Genomic DNA, 23285 nt, shown 5'->3' with positions numbered 1-23285 from the left:
CCCACCACATTTCCATGATGGCAACTACATCATAGCTTTGCTGTTGTACCATGGCTTCCAGATCTTGTTCGTTACCCATGCTGTGTGCATTAGTGTACATGCACATCAGCTGGGCCATCAGATTATGCACAACAACATGCATAAGCTAATACATAAATGCAAAAGCCAATATTATCTGGTCATTTTTCACACCTTTCTTCTGCCAATGAGAGAAATGGATACCAGGGGATAAAAGTGAAAAAAATTAAACTGTTTATTAAAAAAATAAAATTAGGGGGCCCACAAGGCACAGAAAAAAAAAGAAAAAAAGAGAGAAAAAAATATGAACCTTACACCCCACCGCCACCTTCTCACCTGCCCGAGAGGCAAAGATGGCGACCGCCCTTCTTTGTTATGGGGACGGGAGGAGAAAAGAGCTCACAGCAGCTGGGAACCTGTTGGATTTTTGGTGCGGATCTTCTTGCAGCAGCTGAAGCTGGTGGGTTTTAGTGTCCTTTCTCGTGTCAGTTCAGCTCCTCCAAGGTCTCGGGTTCCAGGCGGTCCCATCAACTCCCTGGATGAGCCAAAAAGAAAAAACAAAGCCAAGCAAAAACAGTTCAAGGAAAAAAGAAACAAATCGCTGAGAGTATTCCCAGTACAGCCTTCAGGCTAGGGGAAGGGAAAAAACCTTTTTGCTTCACGCTAGCAAAAAAACCCCAATCCAACAAAAGGAACAATGTTGCATCCCAGTGGAGAGAAAAAGAGCTTGAATAGAGCCTGTGCAGGATCCCAAGGTTCACTGCCCGCCCCTCCCCCCCTCCCCCGGGGCCATCTTAAAGCTACAGCACTCATTATTTTCTGGGCATAAAGCAGACACATAAAGCATCATCATAAAATCACCCCAAGACAAAAGTTCATGTGTCACAGCCACAGCTGGTCTGAGGCTGTACAAATTTGGCCATAATAAGAAACCCAATTCAGCTAGACTAGTTCGTCATAGCATAGAAGTAAACAAGTCCCTGGGTGAGGCAATAGGTAGGATTCCAACTCAAACAGGGGACCCCAGCCAATCCCATTCAAACCTGAATGCAGACATATCATTGGCCAGGGAGCTGGGCAGTACTGACACGTTGACCAATCAGTTGTTCAAGCTGGGGAATTTTGAACCCTCTGTAAAAGGGGGCTTCCATAATGAACATGTGCTGTTTGTCACATGATCTTAGTGTGTTCAGTCATGTGCCTGTCTCCAACTATGGCCGTAATGTAATAAACATGAGACAAATGTACTAAAATGAATAGATTTGCTGTGCTCCATCAAGCATTTTTTACCTGTACATCACTGTTTTTAAGCACCTAGACCTGAGAATCTCTGAACTTTAACAGTTTAGAGATATAAGTGCTTTTTGGTTGGTTTTTCTTCTTGCTTGTTTTTTAAAGGAGTAACAAGGAACTTTCCAACAGCATGACTGTCAGTCTATGCAGCATCTTGATCTGGCTTTGCATAACTATAGGTCCTGGGCAGCCTGTTGGCTGTGGAAGATGGCCCCTGAGCCCCACTCCACAAATCCCTCATCTCCACTGCTCACAGCATCTGTCAGGCATCCAGGAGGCAAAGAAACAAGATAGCCCAGCTCCTACATTCAGAAAAACTCCCAAATTCTTAACAGCTAGAGATCTGGGCCATGAAGCCAGGGGTAGCAGGGAGGGCAGTGGTCAGGCACAGGCCACTGCTGGCGCTCCACAGTGTGTCCGACTGAGGCGCAGCTCCTGCGTGTGCTGGGGCCAGGCCTCCTCAAAATTATGTTCTTGATGGAGAAAGGCAAGTGGGCCAGCACCATGCCGCTGCTGGGCTTGGCAGCATGCAGTGAGGCCGCCAGCACTAGGCCTAGCAGGTGCATGTTGCAGAAGGGCATCCATGCCAGTTCCGCTGCTGGCAGTAAGGGGCCCAGCAGCGCAGCAAAAGCAGGCAGTGCTGATCCAGGGACACTGCCGGGGGTAGTGAGGGGCTGGCGGGCTGGCAGGGAGGAGTGATGGAAGGCAAAGAAAGTGGACTGGGGATGGTAGGGCTGAAGCTGGAGGCCATAGCCACAGCCATAGGGTCTGTAGACACAGGGTGGCTGCTGCAGAGCCTGGGGGCAGGGGCTGAAGGAAGAAGGCAGCAGCAGGGTTCATGGTATGCAGCAGCATCTTGGGCGCCAAGAGGTGTTATTGCTTAAAGTACTTTTGGCAGCTCAGGAAGCTCCTGTTGTCAGACATGTTGACAGACATGGGGTCCAGCATCCAGTAGTTGCCCTTGCCAGAGTTGCTGGGATTCTGAGGAATCTTGACAAAGTAGTCACTGAGGGAGATTGTGGTAGTGATGCCTTGTGAAGTCTGACCTAGAACAGAGGCTAGACGGAGTTAAAGAATAAAGTAGGTATTTATTAAAAGGCCTCAATGGATACACCTTGGGCAGTACAAGAGCCCGGACAGGGCTACACCCAAGATGAACCCCAAATGGACACAAAAATAGACGACCGGTCACGAGGTCTCTCACTTTTATAAGTTTTGGTCCATTTGCATATTGGAGTTAATTGTCCAATTATAGCTTTAGCTTATGAAGTCCCATCCTTGTTGTTTTTCTCTCTGCAGTCCATGTTGCTTATGCTCTTAGGCCTGAAATTTGAATAGGTTCTCCTTGGTCCCAAGCTAGGAAAGGAATTGTTTTGTCTACCTACTCTGTGAAGAGAGCTTACCATCTCTTAATATGAAGCTCAGAACTACACACTAACACAGTACAGAATCTGAAAAATATAAAAGCTAAAACCTAAGGCTTCAGTGGATGCTGTTCTGACATGCAGGGAACTTCTCCCAGTAGTAGGGGAAGTGCCTGCTGATGAATTTGTAGATCTTGCTCAGCGTCAGCCACTTCTCAAGGCTCTGCAGGATGGCCATGGTGATGAGAGCAATGTAGGGAGTAGGGTGGCTTCACCAGATTGTTCTTGCCACCCCTGTGCACCCCACTACTTCTGCCTTCTGTGGACCATCCTGAAAGGGGGCCACAAACTGTCACCCACCCCACATGCGCGACTGTAGTAGCAGGGTGTTGTCATGGAGGTCACCCACACCCTCTTTGTCTTCCTCCTCATCCTCAGTGTAGGAGTGGCGGCAGGGGTGGTGGGACTGTGGCTCCTTGTCATCCCCCTCATCAGTCTCCTCAGGCAGCATTGACACTTTAGACATCTCCAAGTTCAGGGTCATGGCATGATGACAGGACAGTGCATTGGCAGAGTCCGGTGCAGCAAGCGAGCAGATGTGTTCCTAGCTACCACCAGGTACCTGTGCTGCTCTGCAGAGAACTGCCAGTTGCTGCTACTGCGATGCAAAAGCGCTCTTGCCACCTGCTCAGAGGCAGCATCTGTTTTCAATTTTATTTTGGGATATTTTTGCTGCTTTGAAAAATTTCTCTCTTCTCCCCTCCTTTTTTTTTGTCTTTAGCTTTTTTTGGGGGTTGAAGGGCTGTGCCACCATGCCTGCAAATCTGTTCCCCCTTCTTTCTCCTCACTTAGATCCCCAGACATTAATGGATGCGGGACAGGAGGGAGAGCACCTAGTCCTGTGAGGAGGAGGGGGGAGAAGAAGGAGGATACTGGAGAAGAGGAAGGGTGGAGGCAATGAACAACTGTTGTTAACCATCCTCTTTCTACTATTCATGATTTTGTAGATTTTATCACACTTTGCTAGGTCAGCTCTTTTTCAGGATGAAGCATTCTGCTTGAGAATCACTGGATTAGCATGGAAGTAATTCTGTATTGTTGACAATCCTTGCCATTCTTCTCTCTGACTTCTTGTTCACCTCAGGCTGTAAGTGTTCCCAGGCATCTGTGATTGCAACAAGAGCCACATCCAAATGATCCTCCAGAAGAGCACAAGATGCCTACGTTTGCTTTTCCAGTTTTTATTTTAACGTATAATTTATACTCTTTTAAGATAGTGTCTATTCACAATGCTAGTTGTGAAAAATGCCAATCACTTATTTTTAAAATTTTAAAAGTTTAATCATAATAAAATGGTTATAAAAATAGTAATATAATTAGAGTAATAAAAATTTGAACAATTGAGATTAGGACAATACAAGACAATAAAAACCAAAGAGTTATGGACAGTCGGGGTACCTCTTTCTGGGCAAAATATGCCCGAAAAAGGACACCCGTTAACAAAGGATTAACCCTTAAAAGCAATAGGCTGTTGCATATTCATAGATCTCATACATGATGCATAAATTCTATTAAAACAAAGGATTATGTCTGGTCAGTGTCAACTTCTTCCCCTTAATCCTGATGGTGTCTTCATGGCTAAGCAAGGCAGGAAGAAGTTAGTTTCTTCTGATAAGTGAGCAATAAATTCTCTTTCTCTGAAAGATTTAGGTGTCCTGTGGCTGCTATCTGGTGCGAGTACTTCATTCCTTTCTTAAAAAAATATCCCACATACATAGGTCCTATTTTAACTACAAAAGTTACCTTTTGACTACAAAACTACATTTACAATACTATTAAAATGTTAATACAGCACTACTAATCAATACAACATAATACATATAGTAAATATCTGTGTAGAGCCATATAACATGCACTTTTCACACTAGTGGAGAGATCATTGATTTTCAAAATGAAGCACTGGCCCTTGTAGCTAATGCAGCAGGGTCTTCATCATATGAACAAATGTTTGTTTTGGTTACATTTGATTTCATGTCTCCACTAGCTATTGAAAACCTTTCCAACATTCTTCAGACCCAAATTTTTTGTTGTAGACAAGCTCTGGCAAATTAGGAGGAAGATTCCATAACTAATGTCTCAGATATTTCAGATATTTTCAATTTAATTCTGTAGCAAGGCAAATAAGCCCTGAAGGAGTATGATCCCATTCATAAATGCAGTGAAGACTGGCAGGTAGGCTTTTTGTTCACTTATAAATCTTTGGGGATAAACTATACTTTGATAAAAGAGGAGATTGATTTTTCATCTAAAACTAAGGGGGTGGCAGGTTCCTGCCAGGGCTTGAGCAGAATTAATTGATAATACTGCAGAAGGAGGATAATGTTGGGGGTTGGGTTTTTTCTTTTCTTTCCTTGTTACTTGTGGAATTTTTTTTCCCCATTGAGTTGCTAAGAAGCACTGATGGCTGTGTGCTTGAGAAGGCGGGGAGGGGGAACTCCTTTGGTTTTTTGAGAGTTTCTCGGGGGGGGGGGGGGGGGGGAAGGGGACTGGACGACACAGTGATATCGAGAGAATAGAAGCAGTTAAAAGACGCGGGCTGGAGAGTTGGGAACCCTGTCTCTCGCTCTGCTGGGTGTTGGAGGAGTATGGTCGGACCTGCTGCTTGGGGAAAGGAATTCACTGCCACTACCATAACCCAGCGGAGAACCTTTCTTCTGCTGCTGGGCCCCGCATCCCCCTGCCCTGCCAGGACATCCCGCAGGTTCCAGATATTGCCGTGGAGTTTCTGATACATCTCGCCCACCGCCCCGGGATTTTCTGCTCATCCCTGCTGTTCCAGCCTGCTGCTTCCGAGAGTCCTGCTAAGGGCACCGGGATCGGCTGCCCCAAGGGTTGGTGAAGCAAATTCTCTTTTCCACCCCTTCGCATCTCGGCCGAGCCGCCATTGCTACCTGCTCCCCAGGCCCGTGCCGGAGCGCCCCCTGCAGCCGTGTGGGGATCATCGCACCTGCCCTACCCACTGGGCAGCACCCCTGCTGGCTGTGACCGTAACTACACCAAAGGGGAAAAGTGCCTGCAGCCGAAAAGGCTGTTACTGGGTTCCTGGTTCTGTTATTATTAATGCTGTAGTTGTTGTTGTTTTGTTTGCCTTGTTATACATACTAGTAAAGAATTGTTATTCCTATTCCCATATCGTTGCCTGAGAGCCCCTTAATTTCAAAACTATAATAATTCAGAGGGAGGGGGTTTACATTCTCCATTCCAAGGGAGGCTTTCTGCCTTCCCCAGCAGACACCTGTCTTATAAACCAAGACAAAGACCTTCACCCCCATCCAGCCTCCCCACCTCTGGCCACCTGCACTCATCATTTACCTCCCATTGAACATCAAACTGGATCAGGAGGCCTAGAAAGTCAAAGGCAAAATCCAGAATCAATTTCACACTTGCAGCTGCCAAGACATTAGTCTAAGGGTGCATGTTGAAAGGTACACATCTGAAAGCGTGGCAAATTTAGTCCTGGTTCATCCCGGGCTATAAATGTGCCATCCTTGGGTAGGACTGTTCTGGTTTGGGGTCACATCTTAACTTTTTTGACATGCAACTCAGCAATGGTCAAAACATTTCTGTGATCATGGCTTAAGCAATCAAGTTTTCTTGAATTCTGGGTATAGGACATCTACAGGAATAATCTATTTGCTTGATCCTGTCATCTGTGCATTAATATAAGGTACCATCTTTTTCATACATAGACGGTGAGGAATGCTGTGACTTTTGACTTTTATCTATTCTCTAGCAAGATCTTAATTGTTGCTTTCTACCATGAGAGACTAACATGAAAGCTTTTCTAGGCAAGCCTTTACCAATCTGATTAACATCTACTCTGAAGTATTTGGTAAAGAAGTCAGGGGATTCTTCAAGCAGCATTTCTCTAACTATTCTCTAATTTGCCTTGGTGGGGTGTTATAGAGACATCTCATAGCTCATGAAAGGCTTGTGATATGGCTTGAAGCCCAGGTATTTTGGGTTGCTGAGTTTAAGTGTTACAGGCATGGTGAAAAAAAGAAACTATTTACTGAGGAACTCGATCTCTTCCTAGACACTGAAGTCTATTACTCCATAGAACCCACCAATACATAGTACAACACTAATATATGAGATGAAAATAGCACTGTACTTAAATTTCTTCTTCCTGGGCTCACATTCAATGTTTATATATTTAGTATCTCTTCAAAAGTTAAGAATTCTTTAGTGAGTCTTATGTCTCAACTTTGAGAGATGGTTTCTTTTCTGTTCATATCTCTCATAACACCTTTGTTCCTGGACCCCCTAATGCTGCTATTTTCCTTCACTAGATTAATAACATATGTTCATATTAAAAAAAAAACAAAATTAGCAGTTCCCCCATAATGTCCTGGAGCATCTACATTAGGAATGAGAACATTATTATTTCCTGTGGTGCTTTGTTGATGTGCCATATACTTCTGCTTTCTTGACTGTTGAATACAGCACTCTTTTGAACAAACATTCCCTAAAGAGACTGAATGTTGGGCAGATTTCCTTCACTGCCGGAAAATACATTGAATATGTGATCTTTGTGATCATTGTCAATTAGGACAAATATTACTCCCCTTTAGCCCAACCACTTATGTCTATGATCTGTGATTTGTTTCCTGAATATGATATTAACTTAACACCTCAACATACCATATTATTACTTACACAGTACTGGACATGCCTTTCAGGAGAGCTTTTCCACTGGCACTTCAATAGCAATTTTTGTCATTATTCTGCCTTTCACATAATTTAGGAGACAATTTTCATGATGTCAGGAAAATTAATCCACAAACATCAGAGGTTTCTGTCCAAAAAGGACACAGAGGAGTCCTTTTACTTTATTCGAATAAAGGGAGAGGCCATGGGGCATTCCCCTGGGGTCTCTCAAATTTTTGGTGGACGCAGCCTCCTTTTTATCATAATTTCCTGGCCGCATTTCCCTTCTCTCTTTTCCCATTGGCTGAGGTACTTGAGAGGTACAGACTACCCGATATGCCTGATACCAAAGATTTCCCTCTAATGTATTAACCTCCCTTTTAATTTTTAATTTTTATGAAATTTAGGGTTTTCTCCCATTGTTTTTTTCAATGTCCAATTTCATTTATCAGCAAACCTAAAGTTTATTTGTAAAAGCAAATATCTTTTTCCATTCATCAATCAGTGGAATCCCTCCCATTGTTTCTTTTATCTCTCAGTGCTAGTTTTATCTACCAGCAGACCCACAGCTTGTTTGTAAAGACAAATCTGCCATTGCTCTCAATGACTAACCATTTGAATGGTCTTTTTCCATTTCTATGATGCTTCTGTGCAGCTAATGAACTTTGCTTCAACAATGTATATTCTTTGAGGATTAAGATACTAAGTTTCATCCTTTTTCAGAACTGAAAGGATGCTTGCTGAGCTCACACTGTTTCAGTACTACAGGCTTTGGCTCTATTTCATTTCTCACCAGAAGTTCTTCAGATACAAGTAAAAACAGTTTTAGGTTTATGTTTTCTATGATGCAATTACACAAAAAGGACTGGAGAAAAGAAGCCAATAGTATTGTAACATTCTAAAATGCTTTTTCTCTGATGCAAAGTTTGCTTTTGGGAGGTCTGCTGTTTGTTCCAGGAAATGTAACCAAATTTTACAGACTCCCTTAAACTGTAGTTCTTCAATTGCTTCAGTTGATTCAACTCAGTGATGTGGTTTTCAGCATAATTTGTCTTCAAAACCTCACACGAGAGAATATGATATTATACCTCCAAGCCAGTGAATCCTAGCCTGACAGCTGGGACTGCACTTTCTACAACTTCTATCTTGGAATAATCTTTCTGTGATTCATTTTCACTTCAGTATTTCAGCTTATTAAAACCTTTTGTATGTTTGTAATCATCAATTTGCCTTGTAATTCTGAAATCTTTTTTTTTATATTGATGTCAGGCTGTGAATCTGAAGAATTGTATGGGGTTTGTGAGGCCAGGTTTTGGTAGCAGGAGGGCTACAGGGGTGGCTTCTGTGAGAAGCTGCTAGAAGCTTCCCCCATGTATGGCAGAGCCAATGCCAGCTGGCTCCAAGACAGACTCACCACTGGCCAAGGCCAAGCCAATCAGAGATGGTAGTAGCACCTCTGCGACAACATATTTAAGAAAGGAAAGAAGTTATTGTGCAAAAGCAATTGCAGCCAGAGAAGAGAGGACTGAGAATATGTGGGAGCAACAACCCTGTAGGCACCAAAGTTAGTAGAGAAGGAGGGGGAGGAGGTGCTCCAGGCACCAGAGCTGAGTGTCCCCTGCAGTGCACGGTGAAGACCATGGTGAAGCAGCTGTCCCCCTGCAGCCCAGGAGGTCCCTGGGGAAACAGAGATCTACCTGTAGCCTGTGGAAGACCCCAGGCTTAAGTAGGTGGATGCACCCAAAGAAGGTTTTGACCCCATGGGAAGCCCATGCTGGAGCGAGCTCCTGGCAGGATCTGTGGACCTGTGGAGAGGAGGACCTCCACACTGGAGCAGGTTTGCTGGTCAGACTTGTGACCCTATGGGGGACCCACACCAGAGCAGCTCATGAAGAACTGGATCTAAAAGAAAAATCATGGATACGGGGACAAGGTTTGAATTGTATCACCAAGAGAGAAAATACAGCATTTAAATATCTTCTAGGGGAAAAAAAAAAAACAAGGACATATCCATTAATCGAAAAAAAAAAACCCTGCCAGGTGAGGCTGCAAGCAAAAGACGGTGGGGGAAGCAGGGAGGGAAGGGAGATAGGCCACACACCGCAAACCAGATCGCAAACAGAAACGAACACGCCCGAAGGGAGGGGGGAAGCGGGGGAAGAGAAGGGGGGGGCGGCGGGGAAGAGGCGCGGACTTTACCTTGCATCCCAGCTCAGCCACACAAATAAATTTACTTTGAGCAGCACAGCACGCTTACTAGAGTCCATAGCTCTGTAAGTCGCGTAACCTCCACTCCCCATCTCATGCTTTTAACTCCTCCCGCGGTGGCGGCTCCTCCTCTCCAGATTTCACTGCCGCATAGGGCGCACTCTCCTGACTTAGGCAGTGGCAGAGCGGCGTGCCTGGTCTCCCTTCCGGCCGCCATCTCGCGTGTTCTGCTCGATCCTCATCCCACTCCCACAACCCTCATCTCTCCCCGGTCTGGCACCGCTGCTTCCGCTCTAAGAAGGTACAAAGGAGACGGTGGGGGAGGGACTAGCGTGGAATTTGTTGCGCGACCAAGGGCTGCGGGTTAGTGGGCGGCTGTGGTTGGAACAAGGCAAGGCATGGCATTTACGGGCAGGGCCTCAGGACAGCTGTGTATGGCAATGTGTGTGGCAGACCGACCGCTCCGTTAGGGCTTGGACGGCTTCCCGTCGGGTGTGCAAGTGTAGTGAGGGGTAGCTGTGGAGCCCCTTGAGCTTACCTACCTTACTGCCGGGCCCAGGTTGTGGCCTGGGCCGCCGAGTGCTTCCTGACCTGTTTTGCATGGGTGCTCTTGTTGCTTCCACAGATGAAAGAAACGATCATGAACCAAGAAAAGCTTGCTAAGCTCCAGGCCCAAGTGCGCATTGGTGGCAAGGTAGGAACTGTCTCCCATCCCTGCCTTCAGGATTGTGTGTCACGGTCCATACACTGGGCCTCTGATGTGGGATCCTGAAAACTTGGGTGGGGAGCAGCCTTAAAGACTCCTGCCTTGGCTGGACTGTCCTTGGGGGAAGCTGCACTGCTGCAGTGATCTCTAGTCAATTCAGTAGAAGTGGAATGTAGGAGTTGAACCTCCAGCCTTTTCTGTTTGGATTTATCTTATAGCTGACTGGTAGCCTATATTCTTATATAGGCTATATTAAAAAGCATCTGGGATGGGGCAACCCTGGATGTATGTACAAACTAAGGAATGAAAAATAGAGCAGCACTACAGGAAGGGACCTCGGGGTCCTGGTCAATGGTAAGTTGGATATGAGTCAGCAGTGCCCTGGCAGCCAGGAGGGCCAGCTGTGTCCTGGGGTGCATCAGGCACAGTATTGCCAGCCAGTCAAGGAAGGTGATTGTCCTGCTCTGCTCTGCACTGGTGCAGCCTTAACTCGACTACTGTGTGCAGTTTTGAGCACCACAATATAAGAAAGTGTTATGAACAACTGTTTGAGATCGCTTAAAAAATCAGCTGCAAGGGTATCGGTAAAATCCAGATTTAATATTAAGCGACAGCATGACAAAGTTTGTTGGCAAAATTCACTCTATTACTAGACAGTTAAGACACACCAAGGAAAACAAGCAACAACAAAACCAAACAAAATCCAGGCAATCAAAACAGAAATGAACTGAGAACTATCTGGGGGGGGGGGGGGGGGGGGGGTGCAGGGCTATGCATGTGTGTGGGCATGTGACAAAAGGATAGTGAGGGCAAGGATAAAAAGGAATACGGCCTAAAAGCTTAACAGCACTCAAACTTAACAGTACTTTAAGTTAACTTATACTTGAAACCTAAGAATTTAACAAAGGAACAACACTTATACCTTAACCATAACAACTGAGGAATAGCACTCACAGCATTTAACTTAGCTTATGACTTAACCTTACTTACAGGCCTAACCTACTTAGATATCTAAGGTACTTAAACACCTAAGAAAGCAGCATTTCTCCCAGGTTTCCTATAGCACATGTGCATGTGTATGCACACAGACATAAAGAATCAGTGCAAGTTACCTGTGAAAAATTCCCCTCAAGTGTAAGTGAAATATTCATTTTAGATGGCTTTGCATCTCCTCAGTGGGTGAAGGGTCAAGCCTTGAGAAGTGGGGGTGTTGTCCCAGGACTCGACGTTTTTCGGCAGTCCTCTGAGTACAGCAAACATGAGAATTTGCTGGGTCTAAGAGGCCCCACTCAGAGGGAGGTTGCTGGTCACAGCCTGCTGCAGTCCAGAAGAGCTCAAAGGGTCTCATTTTAGACCATTGTTTATAGGGTCGCAAGAGAGTGGGCTTTAGTCATAACAGTGTTTCATCCTGGACACAGTTTGGGTCGGCACTTTCTTTGAAACTGTGAGAACAGGGATATTATGCCATTCAGGCAAGGAAAACAGTTTCCAAGGCTGTTCATAAAGAAAACAGGAGCTCGTTAGCAGCAGTTCCTGGGAGCAGACAGCGTTTCTGATAAGCTCAAGAAGAGCTGAGCCCGTGTGCTGTTTGTCAAGGCTGAGGCCTAACAAGCATTTCTGAGATCACAGTGTGGCCTGGAAAAAGGGGGGTATGCACCACCACAGAAAGATATAAAGCTATTAGAGAGCATCCAAAGGCGGGCTACAAAGATGGTAAAGGGTCTAGAGGGGAAGCCATATGAGGAGTAGCTGAGGTCACTTGGCTTGTTCAGACTGGAGAAGAGGAGACTGAGGGGAGACCTCAGGCTACAACTGTAGTTTCAGTCTACAACTTCCTCACAAGGGGAAGCGAAGGGCAGACACTGATCTCTTCTCTCTGGTGACCAGTGATAGGACCTGAGGGAATGGCATGAAGCTATGTCAGGGGAGGTTTAGTTTGGATAGTAGGAAAAGGTTTTTCACCCAGAGGGTGGTTGGGCACTGGAACAGGCTCCCCAGGGCAGTGGTCACAACCCCAAGCCCGTCTGAGTTCAAGAAGCATTTGGACAATGCTCTCAGGCACATGATGTGAATCCTGGGGCTGTCCTGTGCAGAGTCAGGAGTTGGACTCTGATCCTTGTGGGTTACTTCCAGCTCAGGATATTCTATGATTAAGATTTTGAAGTAAGTAGACCTTTAACAGTAAATGATCTTGGGTATAGTTTTCATAATAGACTAGAGAGCTATACTCCAAATTCTCATGACAAATCTTTAAGATGCCTGTGGCTGTTTTCTTGCTTTTTAGAACAAAGCTGGGGTTTCTGTATTTCTCATACTCTTATCATTGTAGAATAACATGCGTAGAAGACCTTTTTATTTTAACATCTGAATTTATGTAGCTTTGTGATTACTTATAATCTGAAAATAAAAAAGTATGTTGAGTATAGTTGTATGCTAGTAAACATGTTAATTACAGTTTCAGTTTTAAGGCAAGAATTTGTTAGCAATTTTTTTGTTTTTATACCTGAGAAATGTGCACACAATACAGGCTTGTATTTAGAACACAAGCTATTCTAAAATAAGACAATGGGAGCAGTGGTAAAGGACTCTGGAGTGCAGGTAGTTTTTTCATCAGTCTTCCTGATCAAAAGGAAGGAGTTTGAAAGTGTTAGTCAAATTTGGCAAATCAACAAATGGTTACAGTACTGGTGCCACAGTTGGGGGTTTGGCTACCTAGACTATAGAACTTGGTTTGAGAAACCTGGTCTGCTAGGGGCTGATGGGTCCATCTGTCAGAGAAGGGGATCTTTTTCAGTCATAGGTTTGCCAAGCTGGTGAAGAGGGTTTTAAACCAAAATTGCCGAGAGAGGGGAAACTCAGTCTATCCCACTCCTACTGGTTAGATGCCAGGGCCAGGGAGAGATGCCCAAAGCCTGGAGAGGGATCACAGGTCAGCAGGAGAGCATCTGAAGAGCAGCACCAAAGAATTCCAGCCAGTAAATCAGCTTCATCAGGGACCCAACTTAAATTCCTCTATGCATACACATGTAGTATGGGGAATAAACAGGATGCGCACATGCCTCCAGGGCTATGATCTTACTGGCAACACAGAGACATGGTGGGAGGCTCCTGTGATGAGTGTTTGAATAGGACACAGGCCCTTTAGGAAGGACAGGCAGGGGAGACAAGAAGGTGGTGTTGCCCTTTATGTCAATGGAGTGCATGGAGCTCCACCTGGGGATGGATGAGAAGCTGACAGAGTTTATGGGTCAGGATTATAAGGAGGGCAGGGACAGGTGACATTATAGTGGGAGTCTGCTACAGGCCACCTGATCAGGAAGACAGAGTGGGTGAGGCTCTCTACAGACAGATAGAAACATCCTCACATTCAGAAGCCCTGGTACTCGTGGGGGACTTCAACCACCCTGATACCTGTTGGAGGGACAACACAACAGAGCACAAGCAATCCAGGAGGTTCCTGGAATGGGTTGATGACTTCCTTCTCCAAGTGACAGAGAAGCCAATGAGATGAGGGGCTATGCTGGACGTTATTCTCACCAACAAGGAGGGGCTGGTGGGGAGTGTGAAGCTCAAGGGCAGCCTGGGCTGCCCTGACCATGAAATGGTGGAGTTTGAGATCCTTGGGGCAGCAAGGAGTGCACACAGCAATCTCACTGCCCTGGGCTTCAGGAGAGCAGACTTAGGCCAGTTCAAGGATCTGCTTGGTAGATCTCGGGGTCTCTAGTTGGTCAGAGTGACCCCGAGATAGGTTAGAAAGTCTCTTTTCCCAGCCCGGCAGTCAAAGAAGGAGTCAGAACTCTTAATTTCTGGGTCTCAAAGTTGTTTCTTGTATCTTATCTATAAAATTCTTTCTCCTGTCCTGCCGAGGTCCACTCAGCAGGTCAGTCAGAGGCACTCTGCCTGCCCCCAGGGTGGTGTTATCTTTTTATACTAAAAACTACATGTACAATATTTACAATTACTTTCCAATACCTATCACCTATGTTAGAGAGTGAGCTTCTATTCTAAACCAATCTAAAAGTGCTAAAATCACAGCAGAAGATGGAGGCCAAGAAGAAGAAGGAGAAAGGCTGGACATGCCCCGATTCCTCCATCTTGCCCCCTGAACCCCATTCTAAAAACCTCAAAAATCTATTTTTCACCCCATGATAAATTCACTATCTTTCTACTTAAACTTTCGTGGCTTGTAATTCTTCATATAAAGTTTGGTAATTGTTTTTTCCAAGGGCTAAATCAAAGGCACAGGGGTCTTGGGCTCTGTACCAAGGTCTCTGAGCCCCCTGGGCAGGGGCTTGAGTCCTCCAGGGCAGCCAGAGGAATTTCCTGGGTTCTGACAGGTAGAGTGCCATGGTATAGGGCCCTGGAGGGAAGAAGGGCCCAAGAAAGTTGGTTGATATTCAAGGATCACCTCCTCCGAACTCAGGAGCAATGCATTCCTACAAAGAGGAAATCAGGCAAAAATGCCAGGAGGCCTGTGTGGATGAACAAGGAGGTCCTGGACAAGTTCAAACATCAAAAGGAAGCCCACAGAGGGTATAAGCAAGCACAGGTAGCCTACAAGGAATACAGAGAGATTATCTGACCAGCTAGAGATCAGGTTGGGAAAGCTAAAGCACTGATAAAATTAAATATGGCCAGGGATGTCAAGGGTAACAAGAAAATCTTCTATAAGTATGTCAGTGATAAAAGGAAGACTAGGGAAAACGTGTGCCCTTTCTGGAAGGATATGGGAGACCTGGTTACCCAAGACATGGAGAAGGCTGAAGTACTCAATGACTTTTTTGCCTCAGTTTTCACCAGCACACCACCTGAGTTGTAGAAGGTGAATGCAGGGACTGGGAGAACGAAGAATCACCCACTCTAGGAGTGTGGTGGTTTGACAGGAAATGTGTTTTTTGGGATGCTGTGTTTCTGGCCAATGGATATTCAGGCTTTAATATTGGCATTTAACCTGGCCATTGAGACATGGACACGCCTCTGAGAACACGGGGTTAAAAGCAGAGCTCTCCCCTGGGAGGGTCCTCTTGGGTTTCCGGCGGGAAAGAGTTCGGGTCTCTCCCCCGGCCCAGCTGCTGGCTGGGCAGGGGGAGGGGAAAAGCCATGTGGCCAAGAGAGGTAGGCCTGAGCCCCGGGGTGGAAGGGTGGAAGAGAGAAAGAGAGAGAGAGACACCGGGAGCCATCGGGCAGCCCCCCCTGAGAGACAGAGAGAGAGAGAGAGGAAGAGCCGCTGCCTGAGACTGTAACCTTGAAGCTTGATAAACATGGGCCTGTGCCGGCAGCACGGCTGGGACGGAGAAGGGGGGGGGTTCAGCCGGCCGCTTGTAGAAGCTTTTAACCCCTTTTTGGAAAATGAGAACTTTACAGAACATTGACCTTTCCTAGAAGATAGAGTGGAAGATGAAAAAGGAAATGGGCCAGTGTGAGAGAGGTCTGGGCAAGCGAGAGATAGTAGAGGAGTAGAGAAGAATCCTAGTGGGAAGAGATGATGGAGTGGCTTTTGCTGGACTCTTTTTGTATAGCCATGGACAGAACCAAGAGGGTTCAGTGTTGATGCCCCTCGGCCCCAGGGGGTGGAAAAATATGGGGGGGACAGCTGTCCCAAAGGAGAGATTGTGGGGACAGGTGTCCCAGAAGAGAGATGACGGCCTCAGAACCAAGAGGGTTCAGTGTTGATGCCCCTCGGCCCCAGGGGGTGAAAAATATGGGGGGGACAGGTGTCCCAAAGGGGAGATTGTGGGGACAGGTGTCCCAAAAGAGAGATGACGGCCTCAGAACCAAGAGGGTTCAGTGTTGATGCCCCTCGGCCCCAGGGGGTGAAAAATATGGGGGGGACAGGTGTCCCAAAGGAGAGATTGTGGGGACAGGTGTCCCAAAAGAGAGATGACGGCCTCAGAACCAAGAGGGTTCAGTGTTGATGCCCCTCGGCCCCAGGGGGTGAAAAATATGGGGGGGACAGGTGTCCCAAAGGAGAGATTGTGGGGACAGGTGTCCCAAAGGAGAGATGGACAGACCCAAGTTCCTTGTGACACAGAGACTGCATTCTAGGGGGAGGCAATGGCCTCAGAACCAAGAGGGTTCAGTGTTGATGCCCCTCGGCCCCAGGGGGTGAAAAAATATGGGGGGGACAGGTGTCCCAAAGGAGAGATTGTGGGGACAGGTGTCCCAAAGGAGAGACTGTGCCTTTTTTTGGATCGGGACAGAGCATCCTTAAAAGACAACCCTAGAAGCAGTTCTGGTCCGTGTTCAGTGGTGAGAGCACTGGACATGAAAAGGAAGAAGTCACGACAGCAGATGTACTCCGGGCGGTGCCACAAGTGACCCAGGAAACACATGAGGCTTCGATTGTGTTTCCAGGGGAAGCCCATGGCACAAGAAGGACTCCTCTCCTCTTGATGAACTGAGGATTGATTGTTTGAAGGGTGGTGCTGGACCGAGAGTTGGTGATTTGAGAAACAAATGTATTGTGTTGGAAATTTGGTGGGGGGAGGAGGAAATGCATTTGTGAAGTTTTCATTTTCCCTGTGTGTGTGTTCCTTTTTATCTGTAGTTGTAGAGTAGTTAATAAAGTTCTGGTTCCTTTTTCCCTAAGTAGGAGCCTGCTTTGCTTATTCCTGGTCACATCTCACAGCAGAAACCAGGGAGAAGGTATCTTCATGGGGGCACTGGCATTGTGCCAGTGTTAAACCATGACAAGGAGAAAACCAGGTTTGAGACCATTTAAGGAACCTGAGGGTGCACAAGTCCCGGTGACCTGATGAGATGCATCTACAGGTCCTGAGGGACCTGGCAGAGGAAGCAGCTAAGCCAGTATCCATAATATTTGAGAAGTTGTGGCAGTTCAATGAAGTTCCCACTGACTGTAAAAGGAGAAATATAACCCATGTTTTTAGAAAGGAAAATGAGGAAGACCAAATTACAGGCCCATCAGTCTCACCTATCTGGTGCCCAGCAATATCATGGAAGAGATCCTCCTGGTAACTATGCTAAGACACATGGAAAATAGGAATGATTTGTGACAGGCAACATGGCTTCACTAAAGGCAAATTGTGCCTGACAAATTTGGTGGCCTTCTATGATAGGGTTATGGTGTTGGTGGATGAGGGAATAGTGACTGATATAATCTACTTGGACTTGTGCAAAGCATTTGACACTGTCCCATGTGACATCCTTGTCTCAGCTGGAGAGACATGGATTTGACAGATGGACTACTCAGTGGATAAGGAATCAGTTGGATGGTCATACTCAGAGTTGTGGTCAACAGTTCAATGTCCAAGGGGACAGCAGTGACTAGTGGCATCCTCAGGGGTCAGTATTTGGACCGGCACTGTTTAACATCTTTGTTGGCCACATGGTCAGTGGGATTGAGTGCACCCTCAGCAAGTTTGTTGACAACACCAAGCTGTGTAGTGCAGTCAACACACTGAAGGGAAGGGAGCCCATCCAGAGGGACCTGGACGAACTTGAAAAATGGGCCCCTGAGAACCTCATGAAGTTCAGCAAGGCCAAGTGTGAGGTCCTGCACCTGAGTCAGGACAATCCCAAGAATGAGTACAGGCTGGGTAGAGAATGGATGGAGAGCAGCCCTGGGGAGAAAGACTTGGGGGTGATGGTTGATGAGAAGGTCAACATGACTTGGAAATGTGTGTTTGGTGCCCAGAAAGCCAACGTTATCCTGGGCTGCATCAAAAGAAGTATGACAGGCAGGTCAAGGGAGACGATTCTGCTCCACTCTTGTGAGATCCCACCTGGAGTACTGCATCCAGCTCTGGCATCCCCAACATAAGAAGGACATGGACCTGTTGGAGTGAGTCCAGAGGAAGCCATGAAGGTGCTCTGAGGGCTGGAGCACCTCTGCTGTGGTGACAGGCTGAGAGAATTTGAGCTGTTAAATCTGGAGAAGAGAAGGCTTCAGGGAGACCTTAGACCCCCTTCCAGTGCCTAAAGGGTCTCCAGGAGAGTTGGAGAGGGACTTTTTAGAGAGTGCCTTGGTTTGAAAAGACAGGTGTCTGCTAAGGAAGGCAGAAGCCTCCCCTGAACTGGAAAAATGTAAACCCCCTCCCTCCAAATTATTATAATCTTGAAATTAAAAGGCTCTCAGGCAAAGATATGGGAATACAAAGAACAGTTATTTACTAGGAAAACTAAAAATACAAATGTAATAGTACAAGCATTAACAAAAAATCACTGACAGAGTTAGAATACAACCTGACACTCTGTGGGTCAGGGTGTTGGTAACAGTCCGATTGGATGGTGGCTGCAGTCCTCCTGCAGTGACAGGTGTGGTTCTGTTGGAGCAGTGATCCTGTAGAAAGGTGGAGTTTTCCTCTGAAGGTCTGGTAGTGGTGTAGATGGGCCTGGTCTTCCTCTGGGAATCCAGTGGAGAAGACAGCTACTCCTCTGGGAATCCAGTGGGAAAAGGCTGTCCTAGTGTCCCAAAATCTCAGATTATATTCAGGATAGAATGCTTGGCTCCTCCCCCTGGGCAGAGCATCTCACAATGGGATGATGTAATATTTATGAGTCATGCAGTGAGACTCAATGGCCCATTAACAGCAGATGTATGCCTGGAGGGAGGATTGGTTTGTGGAAGAGATAAAGAAAACTGCCCAATTAACACAAGATAACTGCCACACCTCTAACAGATGGAAAATAGAATACACACATTACATTGCAATCTAGGACAGAGAGGCATGGAGTGATGAAACAAGGGGCAACAGTTTTTAACTGAAAGAAAGTAGATTTAGATTGGACATAAGAAACTTTTCACTATGAGGGTGTTATGGTCTGGTTTTAAAGTTATTTAGAAATTCCTCTGCCCAAATTAAGGTGCAAATGAGACCATATGCCAAAGTCAATAGTATGAGTTTTATTTAATAGTAAATATGAGAGAGAGAGAGAGAAAGAGAGACAAAAGAAGAGAAAGAAATAGAAACTAGGTGGGGGGACAGAAAGAGAGTGACAGAGACAGAATAAGGAAAATATCACCATCGGTGGATCCCAATGATGTTCCATTGATCTTCTCCAGCTGGTCTTCTTGGTGGTGAAGGTTCCCCCAAAAGGATAGAATCTACTGGGTTAATATACACTTAGGCCAGGTGGGAATGTCCAGGTATCTCCCCCTGGGGAGGGGGGGGGGAATCTCTTGCAGCAGACTCTGGATCTGTTGCATCATTTTGCATCACATGCAGTCCTGTGGTGCAAGGCCTCTGGGGAGTGCTTTGGGAGGCCTATGATGGATTATGACACCCTCTCAGCTGCCTCTCATGTGAATGTCCCATGAATATGGCCTGTGGGGTTGGGGGTTTTACAGCTGAGCCAGTTTGTGTAAAGGAGAATGGGTGTTCAGTGTCTCTGACCAGACGTTACACCATGCACCTGAAACCTCCTCCCCCCTGCCCTCGTTTCAGGGGGAGTCTGTGTAAACCTGACTTCTGTGGGCTGTGGTCTTCCCCCACCCCAAACCCAGACAGATGATTCTCAGCGCACGTGCTGGGTTTGGCTTTCTTGTGAATGCATTCCTTTCCCTCAGCCTTGTTTGTTTCTCCTTAGACCTGAGATGATTGAACTATAGTGTCCCCTTTATCTTATCTAGGTGGCTTAACTCACAGTCCAAAGTTCTTCAGGGAGGTTTCTGTGGTTGTAGCTTCTTTATAGACTTTTTGCTATAATGGGCAAAACTCCTTCATAAAAATGTTTAAGGCCTGAATAATTTAGGTCCCTGACAGAGCATGATGAGGCATTGGCACAGGTTGCCCCAAGAAGTTGCCTTTTTCCCATCCCTGGAAGTGTTCAAGGTCAGGTTGGACAGGGCTTGGAGAAACCTGGTCTATTGGAAGGTGTCCCAGCCCATAGCAAGGGGTTGGAACTAAATGATATTTGAGACCTCTTCCAACCCAAACTACTCTGTGATTCTATTCAGCAGAACTCTTGTTGACAGTTTCCAGTAGCGTTTATTCATGCGTTGAAACTTTTTGCCTTTAAATGGATATTTAGTGTGATAGATGAGTAATGCGATGGTTGACTCTCACAATTAAAAGGCAAATATTATGTATATATGTTAAGAGAAGTTTTATAGACTTATGTTTACCCCGCTTGCGTTGTTATCAGAGGGTGGCCTGGGTTTGGGACATTTGGGTGGGTCGGTTTGTTACTATGGCAATGTCTGACCTCCAATCAAAATTTAAGGAAGTAAACTCCGCCACTGAACAGCAAAGAAGGAGTTGATGGATAGAACTTTGAGAGGGGCAAAAGGGTTAAAAGGTGGAACATCTATTGTGTGGATGAGCACATCGTGGGAAAGATCCTCTGCTCCCTGCGGCGTAATATTTTCTCTATTCAGTCTTCTGTTGTATTTTTGAGAAGGTTTAATAAACCTTTTAAATTTTTGGAAGTGAATATCATTTCTCACAATGGGGGCTCTCCCTGGGATTTACACCTTGCCCCGGTGGCACTAGAAGTTCTCAAAAGGGGAGCCCCCTCGCCACTGCCTGACTCTGGTGCGCGGCCGGCGCTGTGGTTTCCTGGGCCAGCCGAGCGGCGGTTGCCGGTGGTGGCATCGGGGGAGGCGCCAGGGGGGACCAAGCGGCAGTGGCGCTAGCCCGGGTGGCAGGCTTGTGCTGGGGGGGCCGAGTGGCGATGGTGCCAGCGCTGGCCTGAGCAGCAGGCTTGTGCTAGGACGGGGACCCATGGCAGGGTTCCCAGCCAGCACACGCAAAGGGAGTCAGTGAGCCCACATGTGGCAGCACCTGACTGTAGTACGCAGAGAGCGCTGTGATTTCTGGAGCCAGCCGGGACTAGACTGGGAGAGGGGCGACTGCCTAGGTTTGCAGCGGGGGGGGGGGGGGGGCTGGTTGCCCAGGAGTGGGTGTAACGGTTAGCATGGAGCGGTGGTTTGCGCACCCTCGAACCGCAACAGGGCGGAGCCAGCTGCAGGACCGAATCACAGTGGAGGCGGAGCTGCTGAGACAGATGGGGCGGGGAGCAGAGTGTGACCCTGGGATGAAAGCCCCAGGATCATAGGTGTTTTTCAGAAGAAGTAAAGTTTTTTTCCTTCCTTCCTTCCTTCCTTCCTTCCTTCCTTCCTTCCTTCCTTCCTTCCTTCCTTCCTTCCTTCCTTCCTTCCTTCCTTCCTTCCTTCCTTCCTTCCTTCCTTCCTTCCTTCCTTCCTTCCTTCCTTCCTTCCTTCCTTCCTTCCTTCCTTCCTTCCTTCCTTCCTTCCTTCCTTCCTTCCTTCCTTCCTCCCTTCCTCCCTTCCTCCCTTCCTCCCTTCCTCCCTCCCTCCCTCCCTCCCTCCCTCCCTCCCTCCCTCCCTTCCCTTCCCTTCCCTTCCCTTCCCTTCCCTTCCCTTCCCTTCCCTTCCCTTCCCTTCCTCCCTTCCCTTCCTCATTTCCTGGTTTCTTTCTTCTCCTCCTTTCCCTCCCTTCTTAGGGAAGCGGACCTTACTGGGAGACTGTGTAATTGGCTGATTGGAGGAGGCAGGCTCTGTCAAGAGGGCCTGTGGTTGGAAAGGTGGGCTCTGTCGAGGGAAGACCTGTGATCTGCTGGTCAGGATGGGATCATGGATGAGTAGCGAATCCCCAAGGGTAGAAGCAGAAATTGAGGAGGAACCAATGGGCATACCCCCAGATAGTCCACTGGGAAAGAAACTAGCCCAGTGGAAATATGATCCCAACACCAGAGATAAGGACAAGAGCAAAATGATTCAGTACTGCGCAGTAGAATGGACCAGAAGGGAAATTAGGAGCGACCATGTATACTGGCTCAGATATGGGTCAGACGAAGGATAGATATGCCGAGCATTAAACATGTATGTAAGAGCTAAGAAACCATTAAATCAGTATTACGGCAGGGGGTTTTCGGCGTCTGTCTGACCCCGGCTGCCGTAGGTGTCTGGATAGCGAAGTCTTGCTAAGCACAACCTATCCAGGTCCCTCAGGCAGGCTCCCAGGCGCAGGTAATCTTAGCAAGCAGCTCAGCTCTTAAGTGAGATCAGCTTTTTGGTGAATTCAGCTCTTTAGTGATTTCAGCTCTTTGCTTGCTAAGTGCCTTGGCAGACAGAGGGGGAAAGAGGAAAAGGCTGTATGAGGTTCCACAGAGGTGTCTTTATTGGCAGCTTCTGCGAAGGGTGACAGTGACAGCTCTTCTGCTGAACAGCACAGAAATAGGAGTTTATATAGGGTATAGGGGTTTTGGGAAACAGTCCAATAGTAAGGGTCAAGGCGAATATGACCTATCGTCTTACAGAGAGATAATGAGGGTCCAAAGGCATAAAAGGGGCTTCTTAGGTCCAGTCATCATGACTAGGCATTACTCATCTTAGGCAACTGACTGCCAGGGAGGCCTTGCAGGCCCTGTGGCTGCTACAAATCAGGAAGAGAATGACTATGTTGCTTGCTGGGAAGGGGAAACCGCACCCTCAAAGGTGAGCATGTTTAAGGTAGCAGATCATAAAGAATGGGACCCATTAGACCACTTACCCCCCCACCTCCAGTAGCTCCAACTGCACCTCCCCTACCTCTTGATGGGCCTAGCTAAAACACCAGAAACAGGGTAGCGCAATGGGAGGAAAGCAGATCAGAGGATGGGAGCCAAGCATCAGGATTATAATTATACCCCCTGAGGGAAATGCCACTGGGTGGGGTGCTAGGAGGAATTGGATTTGTAACCGTACCTCTCAGTTCCTCTGACGTGAGAATGTTTAAAAAGGAATTAAAAGGACTATTAGAGTGCCCCATTGGATTAGCAGAGCAGTTAGACCAGTTTCTGGGGCCCAATATTTATACATCGGAAGAAATGTAGTCAATAATGACCATGTTGTTCACACCAGAGGAAAGACAGATGATCCGGGCAGCTGGGATATGGATTTGGGAAAGGGAGCATGTGCAAGGACCTCCTGGGGATCTGAAAATGTCTATAGGGTGCCCCAATTGGGACCACAACAGCACTGGGGGGAGGCAAGACATGGAGGAATATAGAACATTGATTAT

General features: G+C 46.9%; 1 protein-coding gene, 1 long non-coding RNA gene and 1 pseudogene across 3 annotated transcripts in view; 1 reads left to right on the top strand and 2 right to left on the bottom strand.

Moving 5' to 3' along the window:
• Positions 1 to 229: 229 nt before the first annotated feature.
• On the bottom strand, positions 230 to 9757 carry LOC143696590 (uncharacterized). Its single transcript, XR_013185986.1, has 2 exons — positions 9585 to 9757; positions 230 to 553 (listed from the first exon to the last, which is right to left on the bottom strand). It is a non-coding gene; the product is annotated as an uncharacterized LOC143696590 (long non-coding RNA).
• LOC129132399 (forkhead box protein D1-like) lies at positions 1647 to 3219 on the bottom strand (annotated as a pseudogene).
• LOC129132415 (transcription factor BTF3-like) overlaps positions 9736 to 23285 on the top strand; it is a 33071-nt gene continuing 19521 nt past the window's right edge. Inside the window, exons 1-2 of one of the 2 annotated variants that reach the window (XM_054651480.2) lie at positions 9741 to 9894; positions 10219 to 10287. In XM_054651480.2, coding sequence (XP_054507455.2) covers positions 10219 to 10287 — 69 coding nt within the window. In that variant the 5' untranslated portion in view covers positions 9741 to 9894. Of the gene's footprint in view, positions 9895 to 10218; positions 10288 to 23285 lie in introns of both variants that reach the window. The other variant, XM_054651481.2, reaches the window with a different exon arrangement.

This window comes from Agelaius phoeniceus, chromosome W, assembly GCF_051311805.1.
Source record: "Agelaius phoeniceus isolate bAgePho1 chromosome W, bAgePho1.hap1, whole genome shotgun sequence".
NCBI lineage: Eukaryota > Metazoa > Chordata > Aves > Passeriformes > Icteridae > Agelaius > Agelaius phoeniceus.
This window is presented reverse-complemented; position numbering and strand designations above follow the sequence as displayed.